Source organism: Chelmon rostratus, chromosome 16 (assembly GCF_017976325.1).
Source record: "Chelmon rostratus isolate fCheRos1 chromosome 16, fCheRos1.pri, whole genome shotgun sequence".
NCBI lineage: Eukaryota > Metazoa > Chordata > Actinopteri > Chaetodontiformes > Chaetodontidae > Chelmon > Chelmon rostratus.
The window spans coordinates 9,604,340-9,624,070 of NC_055673.1; the positions used below are offsets into that span (position 1 = coordinate 9,604,340).

General features: G+C 41.0%; 2 protein-coding genes across 6 annotated transcripts; one reads left to right on the forward strand and one right to left on the reverse strand.

The window, feature by feature from the left end:
• Nucleotides 1–1,895: 1,895 nt before the first annotated feature.
• On the reverse strand, nucleotides 1,896–4,964 carry cks1b (CDC28 protein kinase regulatory subunit 1B). Its single transcript, XM_041955978.1, is given in 5 exon segments — nucleotides 1,896–3,175; nucleotides 3,178–3,207; nucleotides 4,178–4,305; nucleotides 4,509–4,576; nucleotides 4,826–4,964. Coding segments are annotated over 5 exon segments (477 nt in total). The 5' UTR covers nucleotides 4,952–4,964; the 3' UTR covers nucleotides 1,896–3,050.
• A 1,921-nt stretch (nucleotides 4,965–6,885) lies between these two features.
• Nucleotides 6,886–18,877, forward strand: pbxip1a (pre-B-cell leukemia homeobox interacting protein 1a). 5 transcript variants are annotated; one of them, XM_041956105.1, is made up of 11 exons: nucleotides 6,886–6,986; nucleotides 7,794–7,921; nucleotides 10,512–10,596; nucleotides 10,738–10,805; nucleotides 12,055–12,679; nucleotides 14,000–14,233; nucleotides 14,584–14,607; nucleotides 15,070–15,110; nucleotides 15,280–15,375; nucleotides 15,542–15,722; nucleotides 15,841–18,877. In XM_041956105.1, the coding sequence occupies exons 2-11, from the start codon at nucleotides 7,850–7,852 to the stop codon at nucleotides 16,872–16,874; spliced, it is 2,460 nt and encodes an 819-aa protein (XP_041812039.1). In that variant the 5' UTR covers nucleotides 6,886–6,986; nucleotides 7,794–7,849; the 3' UTR covers nucleotides 16,875–18,877. The 5 variants fall into 5 exon arrangements, with proteins under 5 accessions (XP_041812039.1, XP_041812043.1, XP_041812040.1 ...); XM_041956106.1 differs by having other exon boundaries at nucleotides 6,897–6,990; XM_041956108.1 differs by having other exon boundaries at nucleotides 6,908–6,976.
• Nucleotides 18,878–19,731: the final 854 nt, after the last annotated feature.

Sequence of the window (19,731 nt, forward strand, 5' to 3'; positions counted from 1 at the left end):
GACAGACGTTTTATTATAGGTCTTAAATTAAGAGAACAAAACTTAATTTATGAATCCTGTTGAAAATTGCCACCTTAAGCAACAAAACATATCCTCTGAATTATCCAACCTCTGTGATTTTTGCTCATTAAAACCTCTGTACAGCAATAATGCACTAGTCGTTAACAAGTATAACTTTTAAATGTGTGGCAGATGCTGCGCCTGCCTCTCCCTTTATGCACGTACGCCATCATAACGACTTGCCCATTCAGTAAAGCATTTTGGCCATTAAGCTCGCAGAGGCATTTACCGGTAGATGAGACCCATAGTACACATGAAACGGGAGATACTGGAATTGTTAGATTGGCAATATCACAGGCAACTAATAAGAAAAACACGAGTCCAGTCACAGTGCCAGATAACAGATGCAGCATCACTGAGCCACTGGATGAACACCAACTGTGTACCATAATATGACACGTTCATGAGGTGTGCTGTCTGGCACACAGGCCTGCGTATTTTGTCAGATCACAGCTTTATCCCAGCGGGGCTCGTCACATTATAGTACGACGGGTAAGGTGATGTGCCCCAACGCCTGATTATCGTACATGCGGCAATTTTACAGCACGGTTTTGGCTCACACATAAGACACGTCAGGTTGTAATGAAGCTGTGAATAAATTGACAGTCGTTTCTGGGGCCATACAGGAGAGTAGTATGTCAGTGTCAAATTAAAAAGCTGCATGAACGCCAAAGATATGGCTTCATAAACGGGGATAATACTTTAGATTTCCAGCCGTTTCATTTTCGATCAGTGATTGGTACCAATTGGGTCTGGTCTAGTGAAAGAAATAGGAAATACAGACGCATCAAGGACTAGAAGTTGCACCTAGCACTATATTTGACAAGCAAAATTCTCCAAAGCAAGAAGAAAGCAGTGTAAAAATAAGCATTTCAAGGCATTGCTGCAATAGGCCTGATTTAACTTCACTCACAGATGATTAAATCGAATGTTATGTTGTATATAGATATTTGCAGAGAAAATATCCCATTGATTTTAACGATGATGGCACATATTCTATTATACGATTACGGCTATCCAATTGTTACTGGGTCCATCACACCAGGCAGCTCTTCAATGAACAAAATCTTATATTATTAGATTAGCTTTTTAGACAGAGACATAGGAGCAAGTTACATTTACGACATGAAAATTGTTTGGCATTTTCCCTTTATTTTACAGTTGACAAAAATAGGAAACATACTGAAGGGCAAGTGCAATTCCATGCTGCTGTCTGGTGGATTTTTTTATAAATCTGCAGGTGCTGATTATTCAAACAGATGCATGTGTGTATAACAAAGTGAAAAATCGGCAAATCGGTACATGCCTGTTTCAATTTTGATGCAGCCACATACTGTTGCAACACAATCAAACAAGGTCAAACCCTATCACACACACTGTAATTCTAAAGGGTACAGAATTTTTAATAATTCTGAAAGGTAGAACAGCTCTATAACTACACATGTAATACCTTACAATAAAGGCACAAGTTCAGCGAACAACCATTCAAGGAAAGATTTCAGCCTCAACAACAGCAGAGCAGCTCAGTATGAGATAGTGAAAAAAGGGGGCAGAAGGTAAACCCAAACAAGTTTGAGTGGCTGCAAGTACTCCAAGAATGAGCTTGACAGGGAAAACCACTGCCTTAACGCAATATTTAATACCAAAATGCACACAGCTGGCTTTCTAGCATCTCAGTCAATGATCCGGATTTATTCTATAAGAGCATTTCAGGGTTGTGTCTTCCATCAAAGCTGTCAACTGCACCCCCTCCCCATTTCATATGTCAAGTGGTTCTGTGTAATCGCACAGTAGTTGTAAACCTCAAATACTGCCAAAACACAAGTCCACACTAATACCATTTAAAAGTTTACATTTATTCAGAAAGGACAACACATTCATAAATACTGAGCAGCTCACTGGTACATCAGACCCAAAGATTTGTTTTAAAGTAGGCCAAAGCTAATATAATATGCTCTTATGGAAAAGGGATCAAAACTTGCTTCCTGCCGACTCTTAAAGATGAGGCTTACCATGCATGTGACAAATTGTTAAATGCCAATTTACAGTGTCATTTAAACCAAGCAGCAGCATGTCTCTTAATCACAATTTGATGTTTTAGAGTTAAACTTAAAGGGATAGTTCAAATCAAAAATATTTTTTTCCTCTTAACTGTAGTGCCATTTAATGCAGATTTGTTTTGGTTTATGTTGGCGAGTTCTGGAGACATCGGCTGTAGAGACATCAGCCTAGCCTCCTCCTGAATATAATGGAAACCATTCTATTCTCCACAAGCTAGCAACATTACTATGGTTAGGGGGAGTAGATGTGCGCTTGCTTCTATGCAGTGATAAGTTGGGGTGTAGCTTGGTAGAAATAAAATAGTTCCTACATGCAACCATTCACAACAAGGTCATGATTTCGGGAAAGAGACACTGCTGTTGAGTTTTTCAAATGTATTTTCTGGCACTGAGCAAAATAGGCAGCATGCCATCTGGTTCATTATAAGGGGTAAAAATCTGTACAGCCAATGTCCGCAGAACTCAGACACTCACACCAAAACAATGTGGATGGATAAACAGCATGACGGGTAAGAGGGTGGGAGCTCATGTTTGATTTTAGAGTGAACCGTCCCTTTAATTTAACATCCAACTATTCTGTCTGCCTTGTGTTCTGATCCAAGCTGGACCCAGAATGCACGGTTAGAATTACTCAAGTGTTTGGACACGTTTCACTCTGCACATCATATAACAGTTGTTCTAAAAAGCTGGAATATCCAAGCAGGTTCAGCAAGTTGGACAGACAGGTTAAGTCAAAAAGACAGTGTGCGCTGATTTGAAGGTTCCTTGCAGACGACGATGTCGCTGTTAATAAGTGAAGAAGTCTTTTCCCCAAAAAGAAGGCGGTGATTTCTTTCTTCCCTTCAACATATACTCAATTCCACAACCACTGTTCACAAATGCAATAGTCCTTCTCCAGGTCCAACACGATCAGCCAATAGAACAAGTCACCTACCACACAAGAGTTTGGTAATCTGACAGCATGATCTCTATTTTGATGAGTTGATCTGTGGCACATAAGTAGGACTTATCTTCCAAGGACCCAGAGAATCGCTCCCTTATGACTTTTGGCTGGGCAGAGGGCGTCTGAACAGCAAGATGTGTGGCTCTGGAGGAGAACAGAACAACGTATACAAAATGTAAGCAGAGATAATGATACTTAACAACTGTAATGCTTTGATCCCTTATAGGAAACCTGACTCCCATGGCTCCTTTTGGATTGTTTTTGAATGAAGGTTGCAACTGGGTGTACCTTTAAGCAGTTTCTTATACACCAGACTTCGCATTTTTCATCTTCTACCTGAAAAACATCAAGGTGGGTTGGGTCCCCTTTTTTGCACTTTGGCTAATAAAAAAGGGGCTAGCAAAATAAAGGGAAAGGGGAGCTTCAAATTTCAATCAACCGTCACTACAGTGGACAAGTTGAGTTATAGAGAAATTAGCACACCAGTCAGATGTTGCATGATGTGCTTAGAGTCAGCTTGCGATCATTTTTTTTTTTTTTTTTTGTAAATTCTGATTAAGTATGTGACATATTGGATTTGCAACCTTCATCCTAACTGCAAAAGTGAGAACTGTTGCTTTGAGTTAAGTGTGCCCTGCAGTCAAACAATTCATCTACAATGGAAATGTAGAAAGAAGCTGGTTTATACATATGACTCTCAAATCTCAACTTTAGACACTTACTGAACTTGAAGACTTTCATTTTCACGTTTAATCGTAACCACTGCCTTGTGACTGATCATTTGTTATAGTACTGAACTATTCTGAAGCCTATCAAATGTACATTTACAAAAAAATCTGCCTAGTATTGTCATGGTCTCTTTTGACCGTTTTAAGATGGGTTTGTGCGGGAAAAAAAAAAATCTCAGCTCACCAGTGACATTAACTAGTGAAAGCACCACATTCTTATTCTTGTGTGGTCTTGTGTACATGTGTGGTAAAAGTTTTCATCTGTGAAGCACCTTCACAGTGACAAAGAGCATGTATTAACTCAGTAATCCCAGCAGCAGAACAGTTGGTATAGCATTTTTATATCATTTCTTGAATGCATTATCCCTGGCTTTCCAGCAATATACCTGGCTGGTGGATCATGTAATGGACCCATCCTTGGCTCTGCTGGACCCCCAGGTTCCTCCACTCCGTCTCCGACATCAAATGGGTCTTGGGAACACGCTTTGCAATATCTTTGGGTAGCATTACATGCCTGTACGACAGAATATGAGGGCGGATATTGACATAAAATGAATTCACCAGATAAATATGATTCTGTCGTGTTACATAACTGACAATAGATTGTATACAATGTCATTTCGATAACATTTTTTGCTCAAATCGTTGTAGAATAACGCTGACACAATGACAAGTTAAATTTGCATGTTTTATAAATATGGGCCATAACTTACACACCTGTACTCGTACTTGTCGTCGTCGTATTTATCGGAGTAGTAGATCTGTTTGTGAGACATGACGGCAACCTGGTGGAGAAGTTAATAACATGAATGCACATTCAGAATCTGAAATAATGGACAATAGCTTAATATTTCCGTTGCACACGCGACAGCAAGTTTCAGTTAGCATCACATAGCGAGTGTGGCTAACAGTTAGGCTAACATCGCTGAAGTTAGCCGAAAACTAGCGTTATCTCTGACAATTTACGTTTATGTAAACGCTAAACTAGATGTTTTTGATGTTGTGCGACGCAAAAAATCAGTGTTCAATGTTACCTTGTACGATGGCCAGAATATCCTGATGAGGAAAAAGTAAAGTATTCCAGTTTTCGCGTCCAACAGTAGCAAGCTGTTCACTCTTCCTTTGTTTCCCTCTCGAATGTCTATGAGCCCGCTTTTCATCGTTCAAATAGACCTCCTCTCATCCTATTGGCCAATCGATCTGAAGTACTCGCTGCCCATTGGTTAGTTCTGGCTGTCGCAGGGAATTGTCGTAAATGCCATAGATGCTCCTAATTGGTCAACAAAAAAATGTAGTACACATAACTTGCAAGAATTCTGCAGTACAATCCAAACATGGCACACTTTAATCTTCTTGCGTAACTAGTGACCCAGATATTTCAACTTAGTTATCATTTGTAGATTTCAAGTGTCTGTTGAACGATGGATGATTTAAAAGAACACTAAGTTCTTATTTATAAATCTCTCTTGATACAGCCATGATTTTGACAGTTTATGGAGGGTGATATGACACTTTCAGGGTAGCTTTTGTTGTCATGATCTTTGTTTTCAATTGAATTGAAATTAAAAAATTAGGATTTTCATAATCTGTTGATTGCATTTCTTAATTCACCTCTGCCAGAATCCTTTTCTCTCTGCACTGAGAATTTAACTTAAGTTACCCTAACAATGTTAACTGTCCTCTCAACACCATTACTACATCTAAAAGATTATTTTATTTTATTTTCCTTGGTTTTATTGTTTAATCATAAATGATATGATTATCTGCTTTTATGTAAAGTAAGTTGTGTTGCATTAATTGTACTATATAAATAAAGTTGCTTATTATTATCATTATTATTATCATGACTAAAATGTACACATTTACACAGAATGCAGATTATCAGTAATCTCTGTCTGCATCAATTTGATCAAATGCAAATATATGGCCATTTTATCTTTTACAAACATAACATGTATTGTAAGATTTCTAAAAGCATATTTCTCAATTAACTCATAAAGTTAAATAAAATTATCACTAAAGACACCAGAAATAGAGGACAATGCCAAAAACCTTAACAGCATGTCAGTGTCTATTATACTCAAGTCAAGTTGGAAAACAGGAAAACCATGAAATGTCAACATCAAGGACAAAGTATTGTAGCTTACAAATATTTGAGTCTGTGACTGTGCAATTACCTCACAAAGTGTGAGAATTTTTAAAAAGCTACATTTTCAAGGACCTTTTTAATTACTCTGCTTGAGATTATCCTTTTTATGGATATGTATGCACTTTACTCATCTGGGTTACACTTATTTGACAGGTCCTTTGCAGATTGTTCACAGATACATATAAAAAATACGATAATCATAGAAAATGTGATGTACTGTTTTTAACAAAACCACCTTGACCCGCTGCAAAATTAAAATTCTGCATACACATGAATGCATCAGTAATAAGAAAGCAATTTTCATAATAATATAACACTATGTGTCCATAATTTTACTTGAGTTTAGGAGTAGTTTTATACAGTGGTGGTACTCTCTTTACTTGACTAAGGAATCGCTGCAGCCTACATATAAAGTAAATAAATCTGGAACTATAGGCTCCAATTCTCTTTGATGGCATGTGTTGGGGTTCATGTCAGTGTTCTCATTTCAGATATGCAAACGTGTAATCGTAAATATGTCTATCACTGACAAAACAGTTAACAGGCAGGAGCCAGATGATGAAATTAATGTCCACACTGGAGCAACCGGAGTGAAGGGGCAGTCCGCTCTGGTAAGTCCCGCTGGTCAAATATAACTCTGCAGACGTGTCAGTGCGCGGCTGGTTCTGGTAGCCTCTCCCTTCTGTGTATATATATAAGCGCACGCATGCATCTTGAGGGTTAGGTCCACACATGAAGTTGTATTATTAAAAGCCAGGGTCCGTCCGCGTCCATCAGCTGCCACTTTCACCTGCGAGCGTCAATCATACTAGGATGTGCGTCGATTTCCTGACACGACATTTCTATGTGATTGGTCAAACCTTGGTTCGGGGGCGGGAGCTCCGGAGCCTCTGGTGAAATCCTATTGGAGGAATCGCGCCCTGGCTGACGTGACGCAGCTTGGAATTCCCAAAGTTCCCAAGTTCACGGGAAGACAGGAGCGTTGCTCATGCTAAAAAACGAAACGTTTTCAAGACAAAAACAGCGAGTGACTGAGGTGTGAGCAAGTGGGTAAATAATCCGTCTTCTTTGTGTTTAGTTTGGTAGCGTCGAATAGGTGTTTGAAGCGCTCGCGAACAGTTGGGCCTGAGTGAGAACGCGGAAGAGTGGGAGTGGGAATGCTGAGCCTACCATCCTTTGTTTACCATCATGGATGAACCTTTAATTTGGTTGCTACAACAACCATAGGCCCTTAATTTTGTTGCTCATATGTGCAAAACGGAAGCTTAGCGAACGTAGTGTTGCCGACAAGTGAGTATTCACCTTTGTTTGCCCGTTTCTGGATCAATGAACTGCTCGTGACTGGGGTTTGACCATTTTTGGTAATTTAACTGCCACACAGATTGAGTGGATGGACGGATCTGAATGAATGGTTGGCTGGAAATAGCAGCGGTGATGAATGCAGTGTGGAGATTCCTGTTTCTTCTGACCAGCCCTTTGTTTAACTGCGCAGCAGTACATTATGGATGCCACCACACCGTTACATAACTTGTATCAACGACAATCTGTTCTTTATCCCGTGAGTGCGGTGAATTAGGTCACTAACTGTCATGTTATTGCATTATTATGTCCTCTTAGACCACTGTTTACATACTCATTATCTTAGTATTAGACGTAGTTCGTCATTGTGTGTATAATTTCTTGTTCAGAACTGTGCATATTCTTGAATTTGGATATTAGCCTGCCTATATCTAATCTAATAACCAAGTTACAGTTGAATTATTGTATATGGATAATTGTGTTAACTCCCACCAGACGTGCAGTGTGTGTATCAGGCATGTTCAATGAAGACACGTTTCTGTCGTCGTCTGCAGAATATCGTAAATCTGAATCTGCACCGTGCTGTGCCGAGTTGAGCCTGAAGAGGGCGATGTCCGATAACAGCAACAGCACAGGCAGCACTGGCTCCTCAACCAACAGCTGGACCCTCCTCTCGCCCGAGGTAAGAACTAGAACCAGATCAGGAAACTCTGCTTCAAGCTCTGTGTGCCTGGATGTAATTTAGAGGATGGCTGTTTTCCTTGCTCATGAATGCGGATTCATTTGAAATATGGCATGTCTGCACTTGCACCCCAAAGCTTCCACCAATGATAAAAAATGTGGTGAATATTTGCCAAGTACTAAATGATGGACCAATATTCAAATACTGACACTTACAGTTTAAATGCATAACGTGTATTTATGAATGTGTGAGGCTTTGACTCCTCTGTACTTCCACAGGTATTAGTTGTTAGTTTGTTTTATTTTGCACCTCTATGTACATGACTGTACTGCAGTGGTGGAATGTAACTTAATACATTTACTCGAGTACACTTTCGAGTACAAATTCAAGGCACTTGTATTGTACTTGAGTAGTTCCTTTCTATTGATACCGCTACATCTACATTTCTCACTATATTTTAGACAGAAATATCGCAGTTTTCACTCCACTACACTGGTTACTAGCTACTTTTCTGATTACCCTTCCTGTCCAGTGAAAAACACATTTTCACCAGGTCATAAATTTGGTAACTTTGGATTGTATTTTTTCTCAATAACTGAAGGGTTAAGTGTTTCTTTATGGGCTGAAAAAAATACCCTACTTCGTAAACTAAGTAAATTATTTAAACCTACTTTGGTTAGCTGGAAAATGCCACAAAGCTGACAACAGGCTGTTTTTTCTCATGAAAAGTCGAGTTTTTAGAGATGTGTAGTTCTCAAAGGGCAGCAACCCTACAAACATAATGACTTTACAGAGCACGATTCATTGCTGTGGATTATACTACCCAACAATATATACAGTAGTTAAAATGAGCTCAACCATAAGCATCTACAGCAGTAAAATGCAACATACACATGAATGCAACAGTAATGTCAGTACAAAAACATCATATATAATAATATAGCACCATTTTTCTGCATTCTCCATTTTACTTTTGATATCTTAAGTATATTTTGCTGATAATACATACTTTTACTCAAGTAAGATTTTGAATGCAGAACTTTAACTTGTAGTGGAGTATTTTCACAGTGTGGTATTAGTACTTTTACTAAAGTAAAGCCTCTGGATACTTCCACCACTTCTGTACTGCATATCTGAAAATATTTCTATTATAATAACCACAAGATCCCCCTCAGATATCAATATGTATTCAATTACCAGTTTATTAGGTAAACCCAGCTGAAACTAATGCAGTCTAATACAGAGGCCCAGAAATAAGTCTTAATGAAGGTTATAGTGCTGACTTTTTGTTTTTTTCTCAGGGTGTTGATTAACTGTAGGGTAGTTTTTGTGCCTGCAGTATGTGGAGCTGTTGACTTTTATTCCGTTATGCTGAGAGGTAGTATTTTATTCACCCCATTTATATCAATGAGGGTAGACTAATTATGGCAACTGAGTGTATGAAATCATCATGGGAGAAATCTGATTCAGTATCTACTTTTTATTTCTGGGCAATGATTAAACCTCTTAAAACTCATCTCTATTCATCAAAATCACATATTTCGAAGTTTTTTCCATGAAAAAAAAAATCTCTTCATGCCTTGCATTGGCTTAGATGTAACCTTTGCCTTCATGCAGTAGTCGGCACCTCTGTCTCCACCCACCCCTCCACTGCTCGCCTGCATCTTCAACTCTGCTCGTCAAACATACCTCATCAGCAGCTCATATCTGACAAACGTGGCTTAACTTCCGTTCATTTTACATTCATCAACACCTCCAAGCTATATCAAGCGTCCTGTCAGCATTTGACATGAATCGCCATCTTGGTGATGACAGACCAGCGTTGGCTAACATGTAGCACACTGCAGATTTGTTTGGACACAGCCGACAGATAAAACACAAGACTTATAAACTAAATTATGTGTCCCCATAAATAGATTTAACTGCTCGGACTTCAGTTTAAGTTTTGTGGAGAAACTCATCAGTTTTTGAGTAAAAATTTAAAAACTGGAAAAAGACTGCTGCAGGCTAGTTTGGTTATTAGATTTTCAGATGCTTTGGTCATACATGAAGGCGCGCGCTTTTGAAACGTGGCAACTGAGAACAGAACACTTGTCTGACATCGTAATGAAAACAATGAAATTTCACTTGCAAAATTCTGATACATACTGTAGCTACACCCGCCTTCTCCTCTGACCCCTTGTTTCACTGTGAGTCGACAGGTTATGTTACCTGGCTACCTGATTCCATGTTTCAGAGACTGTCATTAGTCCACTGCAGTTACAAGGTGCAAATGCTCAGCCATGGCACAGACTGCTTATTTCACTCATGATATGTTCTGTAGCATATAAAAAACACCATCTGGATCTGTTAACAAGGTCAAAAACTTGATTTTCACTGGAGGGGGGCTTTTATTAAGTCAACATCACATGCTAGAAATTACAGTTGTAGGTGAAAAACTATGAATATTAGTAGGTTTTCTAGCCCAGGCTTGGATGCATGTGCTTGAATGCCTCCACTGGGTGTGCTGGAAATGTCAAGGTCGGTGTTACCATTGAGGACACTATGGGTGGTGAAGGCTGATCTCCTGGGATCCTCTCTCACTCCACAGGAGGCTGCTGTTGAGAATATCGGGCCAGTAGACGACGGCACTGAGAGTCTGGGCGACGTCCCGAGTCTCTCTGAGGAGGTGACAGGTATTGACAAATCAAGATCTGTGGCTACTGGCGAGCATTGTGACGCCACTAAGAACCACCATTTAAAGCGGAAAAGGTTGCTTTTAAATCTGCACTTTGTCTTTATATTTTCATTTTGACATCGTGTGAATGTTGTTTCAGGAGCTGCTGCGGACTTCAAACCAAGTGACATTTCAATAGAAACTGTCCTGTCTGAAGAAGGTCATCAGGTGGGTACATAATAAACTATAAATTAATCCAGCTAGACCATTAAATAACATTATATTAAGATGGCAATACACAGTGATGGTAATAATTTCCTACTTAACTTATCTATTACATTAACTTTATGTACATGTCTTTGCTGCCAGTACCTCAGAGCCAAGAAGCAGCTGGATTGCTACTTCCTGTTACTATTATACTCTAAGAAGAATACAGGCTGAATTGTGTCATAGAAGCTGTAAAGATTCACTGGCTGTAGCCTCAGTACAGTGTGATGCTTTTAGACACTCAAGGTGTTGTGTTTTCATTAAGGGGATTGGAAAGAAACTGTCTCAGTCTTGCTATGCCGATGCTGGCGCTCAGTACAAATTGAGGTTGACACCAGTTCTCTTGAAATCGTGCAATGTCACTCTAGGCAGTATAGGAAGTCATTAAATCAAAGAGAAGTACTGTAAACAATATAAACTGATGGGAAACGGATGCACTAAAAGCTGCTGCAAAGAATCTTGGCGTTTGGTTTCACAGTAATTTAATGTTTGAGCAGCACACAAGAAAACTTGTGCAGGCCTGTTTTTATCGTCGTGGAAACGTTTTCCAAAATCGGCTCTATCTTTATCAGAGAGGCCATTTTACACACCTTTATTTCCTCACAGCGTCTTCACCTGCATCAGCCAAAAATCGGTTTATCGGCTCCAGATTGCACAGAACTCTGAGCTCAATCTTTTAACAAGATCGAAAAGAGAAGTGACCACATTGTGCCTGTTGTGCCTGTTGTAGCCTCCCCGCGCTGGCTCCCAGGATGTTTTAGGACTGATTTTACTGGTCACTCTCAAGGATCTTCATGGCCTCTCTTAATGCTGTATAGCTGACCTCTTAAACACACATGAGCCAGTACGTAGCCTGAGAGAATCAGCGACCTTATTAAATACTACATTTATTGAAGAGCTTCTACTGATTTTACTTGATTTTTATTGACTGCCCCTTTGCTGGTTTTATTCGTTTTATTTGTTTACTTTGCTTACGGCTCTATTGGAAAGTGTTTGTGTGATCTGCTTGTTATGAAGTTTTTACCTTGTGTGAAGCACTTTGTAACTAACCTTGTAACACTTTAGAAAAGTGCTCTATCAATAAAGATTACTAAAAAATCATAGCACTTTATCACAAAATAACACCTTGATTGCGATGAAGATCACAAAATGATCACAAACTATAAAGGTATTCACGGGGAACTTTTTTCCTCACTGCCCCAATTTCTAGGTGTGTCAAGAGACCTCTCCAGAGTCCAGTGAGGGTCCAGTCCCGTCTAGTCCAGCACGGATGAGTCCTCTTCCACCCTACCCTCTTGACCCTCCAGACCTTGACTTGGAGAGTCAGCCCCCAGTCATCCATGACATTGTAACCAGCTCCCCCAGTGACAATGAGCACCTAGGAGCCACTCCCTTTGTCACCAACATTAATCTGGGGGCTCCGCTTGATATTCCTGCTGCTGAACTCCTTCCACCCGAGCCAGAGGAGTCTTGCTCTGCTCCTCCCCTGACTGAGACCCCTGTTTATACAGAACAAGCGCTTGACACGCCCGCTGATGTTGGGCTGATGCCTGCTGGGGAGAGTCCTGCCTTCACCGCTGAAGCTGAGGTCAACATCCCCACAGAGACCCTCGCAGCCACTGATCCTCCTCCTCATGTTGAAAGTGATATCAGCTTTGCTCCAGAGGGTACAGAGCTGCCAGGCCAAGACCCAGAGAGCCTGGTGTCAGAGAGCCCCATCGATGAAAGTCCTGCACCAGAGACTGTTGGTTCGGTAGAGTCAGAGGAGGAGGAAGCTGTGGACAAGGAGGAGATGGAGCCATCTGTGACCCAGGATGAGAGAGAAGAAGAAGAAGGTATGGACTCTGCAGGAATATTTATGATGATGCATGCGTGATATGTTAGGCAGCGCTCTTTATTTTAGAGGAATAGTCATACAGTGGTTTCCAAACCGTTTCATCCTTCAAATGAAACAATGAGAGATGGAAAAAACACTGTTTTGTTGGACTGCTCCTAAATGTATATACTTATGCATTCCTTTAACAAGACTAGAAGTCCTTTCTTTTAGCTGTCCCGAGTTGTAGCCATGTACATCATGCATCCCTGGCAATTTGGCCAGTAGTTGTTGAGATATGCACCGAAGTGTTGGACAAGCCGACACCCCCTTCCTCCCACTTTGCTACTAGCTGGACGAAATCTAAAGTATAAACCTTAATAGTACAACAAAACAAATGGCAAACAGGAATTTTATGCAACAATGAAAGCAGAAAATGGAATGAAAAAAAACATCCAGTTAGCAAATGGACAGCAGAGTCCTTTCTGCAGTAAAATCGTGCCTACAAAAACCTGTTATGGGGCCCCGGAGCAAAAATTAGTTCCTGCGCTCGACTAACCCGCCATTCTTTTCATTCTCTGTGCATTGTGTGCAGCTTTTCTCTGTTTTTTCTCTTTGCTGTGTGGTAATATAATTTACCACAATTCAACAATATGCACCATGTACTGTGAGCAAGTTACAATTGATCATATTGCTGTAAACCAACTGCCACACAGTGAACATGGGGCTTTTGTGGGCTGCTGGGGGATCTGAGGCCCTGCAGCACTAAACACCTCTGCCCGGTTGGTAACTCAGCCTTGAGCAAAGTGAGTAAGCGGTTTATGGCTCTTTGTAATTAGCACAAGTCGATAGTAGCAGAGAATGAGAGTCCTCTTGCAGAAGAATTGGTTAACATGTTTCTTATCTGTGTCACGTGAGCTGCTGGAAAGTGATTTATGTGTATGACAGGGAGGCGTACACCCCGCTGAGAAAATGAAGAAACCCCCATGCATGAAATTACTCTTGTTGTAATTTAGTGAGAAAATGTCACCCATTTCCACGAGCAGCACGGACTCTTTGTCAGCCTTTTTTTCACAAGTTGTTTACACACTGTTGTGTTTTTCAGCTGTTGTGGTATTTTGTGTGAGGCAGCCTGCCAGTAGGTAATTATATTTTTCAAAAAACTCTAGTTCTGACACTTTTGTTGCCAGAGATGTCGAAATGATTTGTTAAAGTGAGTCAGGGCCAGATTTGAATCCATGTGGTTTAACTTTAGGCTCAGTGTCATCTCTCACAAAAATACATGATTAAGCTTAACGACTCTCTGCTTTTTCATGTTCGCTGTGTCTTGTTCCTCCCTCAGAGCCATCCGGTAGTTTTGATTTGGACGACACAAGCGGCTTTGATGACGGACTGAGGCGGAGGTATGTCCCCTCCTTCGAGGCACCAAGGCCGAGAACATCAGATGAGGAGGAGGAGGAGGAGGAAGTGGAGTTCAAGCTGGTGGAGAAGAAGGAGGAAAAGCCTTGGTTCTCCTTGAACAAATGCATTGTGGGTGCTCTGATCCTGCTCTTCTTAGGGTCCCTCTTCCTCTCAGGTGAGTTCCTCTAAGATTAAACTATGCCTGCTAGCTTGCTTCTGCTTTTCATAGTGCAGTGAGATTCAAACCACGTTTGTAATGATTATTACCTAATAAAGATGCTTGTGTTAGAAAATTCTTGGGATGAAAGTTTGTTCTTCCAGCACATCATCTTTTGGAGATTATCTGAATCTGTGCACCTGTTTCCAACTCAAATCAGAAGTTTGAGGGGTTAGGGTATATTGTAAATATTGTCGTTGGACAATTCCAGCATTTGCAAATTACGTAAGCACATTAATTTGCAGTTGTCAGCAATAGACAGATTTCTGTTTTTAGGTCGTGTTGACTAAGCTGTACTATGTCAACAGGTTTCCTCTCTGACCTGGATAATGGTAGGTCCAGTACTAAAGATAACACAGCAGTGTAAGCTTCTGCAATAGCTGGCTAACACTCAATAGCTTGTCCAAGCACTTATCTGGCATGACACTTCATGCAGTGGCAGCAGAAAATCGCAAATAACACGCACTCTGAATTGTACAATAACACTGTTTATCACTGTTTGGAAGGACTCGCTGGGTGTTGAGGGTGCTTAAGTTGAGGGGAAATGACCTACTCCTGGCAATCTGCTTGGTTAGGGGAATATATCATACTTTCTTTTAATGGAATTTAAAAACTTCTGCCTACATACATAGTTTCTGTGTTGTGCACAGGTAATGCCTGAGCTCATGGAATGCACCGCACAACAAAAGCATCTTATGTTGTTGTAACACAGCTTGGCAGCTGTGTGTCAACAAAAAGTGCATGTTGTAAGACATGTAAGACTGTCAACGATGTGTTGTTTCATGCTCTGACAGGTGACTTTGACGCCACTGATACTGACGGGGAACAAGGCCAGGTCTGTTCCTACCATCTCTCACTTCGCTTACTCATTCTCAGTGTTATATATGTGTTTAGACAGTCGTATTTAAAGGAAATGTGAGTCCTAATACTTAGAAGACAAATGCTCAAAATAGGATTATTTAAAAATATGTGTTTTATTCATTTGCCAAACATTTCCAATCCAGGACTGGCTTAGCAGTGATCCACAGGATATGAAAGAGCTATTGGATAAACTGGCACAGGAAAACCAACAAATCGCTCTGCTAGAGGCTCAACTACAGGTCAGTATACCAGTTATACTGATGCTAATGATGATGTTTTATCCTTTCACGATGCTTTCATGAACTGCAATACATCGACCGCATGTTTTCAATAAATATTTCTGATTGTTGTCCAAGTTGTGCAGAACCTGGCTTCAACTGCTGCACTTTTTTCTTTATTTCTTAGTCTCAGAAAGAAGAACTCGTCTCTGCTCTGAAGGCTGTGGCGGCGAGCGGTGATGAGAAGGACAGAGCAGGTCTGGAGAAAGAAAATGCAGAGCTGAAGGAGGAGCTGTCATCTCTGCCTGTACTGAAGAAAGAACTGGAGAGTCTGAGAGCCAGGGTGACTGAACTCAGCCAGCTCACAGGTATAATGCTGCAAATATGAAGCAAATGGATTCCTCAGAGTGGAAAAAGTCACTTTTCTAATGTACTGTAATTCAATCCCAAACTCGTTCTAACTTTGATATCTTAAATTCTTCACAGCTGATGAGGAAATGCCCCCGGCTACCTCAAGCTCAGCCCCTCAACCTGGTGACAAAGATGGTCGGAGTACACAAAAAGCAGCTGGACCTGAGAGGAGGAAGGACCCAAATGAGGGAGGAAGGCTGAAAGAAGAACTCCAGAAACAGAGGTTGCTTCTGGAAGAGAGCAGGAAACGACTGGAAGGGATGAAAAAAGGCGGAGGCGACAGGAAACGAGTGAGGGATAGTTTGGAGGCGATCCAGAAGAAGCTTTCTGAACAAGTCGAGAGGTGGGGTAAGAAGAAACCACAGGAGTCCAAATGGAAAGGGAACAAGGGCAAAACCAATGAGCGGGACCACGGGAAGAAAGAAGACAAGAAAGAGTGGAGAGGAGAGAAAGACTGGAAGCATAGCAAAGAGGGAGGATGGAGGGACAAAGAAGAGAAGAAGGAGTGGAAGTCTCAGAAGCAAAACTCTCACAAGGAGGCATGGAGGAAACACCAGGATGAGTGGGAGAGGAAGAAGGGCGAGCGCAGAATGGACAGAGAGGAGAGGAGGAAGGAGAAGCCGTGGCACAGCCGGCCTGATAAGAACCCCCACAACCATCATCAGCACCAACACCACCACCAGCAGCCCCGTCAACCTCATCAGCACACTCAGAGCGACTTCTGGAGAGACCAGGAGCAGAAGCTCAGACGCAACGTCCGCCCCCAGCTGGGCTGCAGCTCCGTGGAGGACTGTGCCGGCAAGGAGGGGCTCTACCCGGTGGAGCTGCCTGAGTTCGAGGAACTGCTGGAGGGCTACCTGAGCAAGCTTAAAGGATCTTCATCCGAGAGCAAGGACAAGGTCAGGAAGCTGACGGCGGAGTACTTCGAGGACGGCGTGTTTATCCACGACAGGGTCCTTTTCGGTGACTTTGCCGAGGACGTGGCGGACGTTCTGGAGGACATGGTGGACGTTTTAGAGGGCGATGGGCAGAAGGACGACGACTCCCTGGAGGAGGAGATGGAGGAGTTTGAACGAGAAGCCCTGTGGAAGTTTGCCGCCACAGCTTGAATAGACAAGGGGGGGGGGGGGGTGAAATATAACACTAAGATGCAGCACAAGTGGTGGTTTTATAGGACATTTCTTGCCTACATTCTCCTCTTCAGAGCTGTAATTGTAGTAACTTCTGGTACAGAGTGGTTGTGCCTCTCATAAACGTGTCCCTCTGAGTCTTTAATTATAAGCTAGACTTGTTCTTGTCATTTTGGACTTAGTTGTTGTTACCTACCTCTGTCAGCGCGAAATCCTTCAGTAATGTGTTGTGTGGCTTTTCCTCTGCTGTACAGTGTTTTCTCAATACGTAGTGCATGTTGCAGTTCATAATATAAATTCAAGCTGATTATATTCAGACAACACATTAAAAAACTGGGCTTTAAGGAGATGATATTTGCAAATAATTCTGTTGAGCAAAGGTGAAATGGTTAAATAAGTTAATGCAATTCGTTTAGCACTAGATTAGTTCAAAGCAGGTTAAGACAAGCATCTTAAAACCAATACAGAGAAATTTTTGCAGATATCATTTGCCTCAAGTTGGGTGTAACTGTCTGATCCCAAAGGATGAGATCCCGGTTCTTTCAGTGATAGGAATCAGATCAGGTCAGACCAGTTTTGTGTCAGCGGTTCTTTAGTAGGTTTGGGCAAATGCACACAGAGCACTGTTTGAGAGCCTCGAGCATTTGGTTTCTAGATTGTAGCCTTTTCATCCTCCAACTCCCAACTGTCGGTTCACAGCAGACGTGTGGAAACAACCAGGAACCAGTTTGTGAAATGTCAGCGCTGCTCAAAATAAACAAAACAAAAAAAAGCAATATGACAAAGTGATAGCCATAGATAAATTTACCAACTGCTAAACCACTTTAGCACTTTTCTCAAACATTCACATTTACAGCAGGTTTTTTTTTCTCACTTTTCTATTGTCTTTTTTTTTTTTTAGACCATTTGCTCTCCTGGTATTTTTTGTCTCATTTCATGGTTTTGTTAATTTGCTGTAAATGAGATTGGCAGCCGAACCAGTATTTTTCTTCTTTTTTTTTCTCATTGTCCTCTTATTTCGTTGGCAGGTCGATGTAAACTGACATGCACACAAGTGATAAAGTTTTTTAGTTCAAGAAAACGACAAAATAAGGAGGCTGCTGCGTTTTCTGTTTCAGGTTTGAAGTTGAATGAGTCAGGCAAAAGGTAAAAGAAAACACAAAGCATTGCAGTGCTGCTTTCCAGTGTTTGAGGAAAAAAGTTGGTTTTTTTTGTTTTTAGTGCTTGATTGTAGTCATACTTGATCGTAAAGTTTTCCCTCTTTAGGTGGACGTGAAGTTAAAGTTGACAGATTGTGATTGTTGGTTCTCATTTTTCTGTGAAAGAAGCTTTGAAGTGTTTTATGTTTATTTATTCTGTCAGTACACTGCAACTCTTTTCCTTATTTTTAATGAGAAAAACCACAGATTTTGTCCAAGGCCATGCACATTGAATGTGTGAAAATGGTGAACTTTTATTTTGGTTTATCAGACATTTAGTTTGCCAGCTGCTGCTTACGTGCCTTTATTATTATAAATATGTTAGATCAGTCAAGAGATTTAGATTTCATTTGCTCCTGCAAGATTAAGAAGAAAACAAGTTTACACTGCTTGCTGTTTTAGTGCTGCTTCCAGGGCAGAGAATGAATGTCGTAGGGTTTACACACGAAGTGATGAACTGAGTTTTGTTAAACGTTCTCTGATGTTTGTTTGTTTTTTTTTTTTGGAAAGTTTTTAGACCAAAGGGATCAGAAGAAAGCTTAATTTCAACAGATGAGTTCAATGAAACACATGTATGAAAGGTTAATCAATATTTGAGAAGTGTTTTTGTCTTTGTGGGACAATAGTAGGGCTCACTGATAATGTAGGAACTGGCTCAGATGTGCATGCAATTGATCCCTAGACAAATGTATTCAGAAATTTGGATCATTTTATTTTTTTTCCATCATCAGTTATGTCCTATTTTAGGAAGTCAGTGTTAAGTTCAATAAAATTTCCACCATTGAACATGTCAAGTTTGTCCTTATTTAACCTCAGTTGAATCATTCATTATATGGAGAAAATTCAGAGAAGACATCCCAGAATATAATAAATATAAGGCTGGGTTGTGTACAGTGGTTCCCAGCCATGTGTGTGACTCACACTCTGGCAGGAAGTGGAAGTGTTGGCATGACTGGCATGCATTATCACAGCTATGATGCCAAACTGAAATATTTACATCCAGATTAAATGCTCAGAGTGGGAGCTTACAAACTCGCAGACACTGACTCCCTTCCGGGCCACTACACGATACACGAACCAACCAGTCGTTGACCTGCTATGCTGATGAGCGAGAATGTAAGCATTGATTGAGAGCAGTGTGAAACTGCAGAGAGAGAGCTTATCGTTCTTTGAGTTCTACAAACAAGTCACTGTGCGAGCGTTTCTGTGTGATCTGCAGTCTTGAGAAAAGAAACGAGAGAAAGGTAAAACACAAAGCAATCTACATCACTGCAATCCTCCATAGTCCTTGGACTCCTGTAAAAAAGAAACCACTTCTTTTTGAATCTCTCCACACATATTTACTCCTGCCATCACAAACACTTAGTGTGTGTTGCCCTGAATGGCACAGAGTAGTGTTTTGTATAAACTAATTTCTGCTTAGACAGGCATGATTCAGTGGCTTGATTAGGATGGCCTGACAAAAATGCCGTCACTAAATCCCTTGCTCTGCGGACAGACTGAAATGGAGGGGGGTTTTTTTTGCTATGATCAGTACAAATTTGCCCTTTGTAGGACAGAATGGCAGTTTTGTCTCTTTCTCTGTGTTTCTGTGGATGTGCATGCGTGCAGTTTTGTGATGTGTGTCCCAGACGTGG

Coding starts and splice junctions, on each gene's coding strand:
- pbxip1a (XM_041956105.1), top strand. CDS start 7,850: ATGTCCGATAACAGCAACAGCACAGGCAGCACTGGCTCCTCAACCAAC. Junction 10,597..10,737: donor TCTCTCTGAGGAGGTGACAG/GTATTGACAAAT, acceptor ATGTTGTTTCAG/GAGCTGCTGCGGACTTCAAA. Junction 14,234..14,583: donor AGGGTCCCTCTTCCTCTCAG/GTGAGTTCCTCT, acceptor CTATGTCAACAG/GTTTCCTCTCTGACCTGGAT.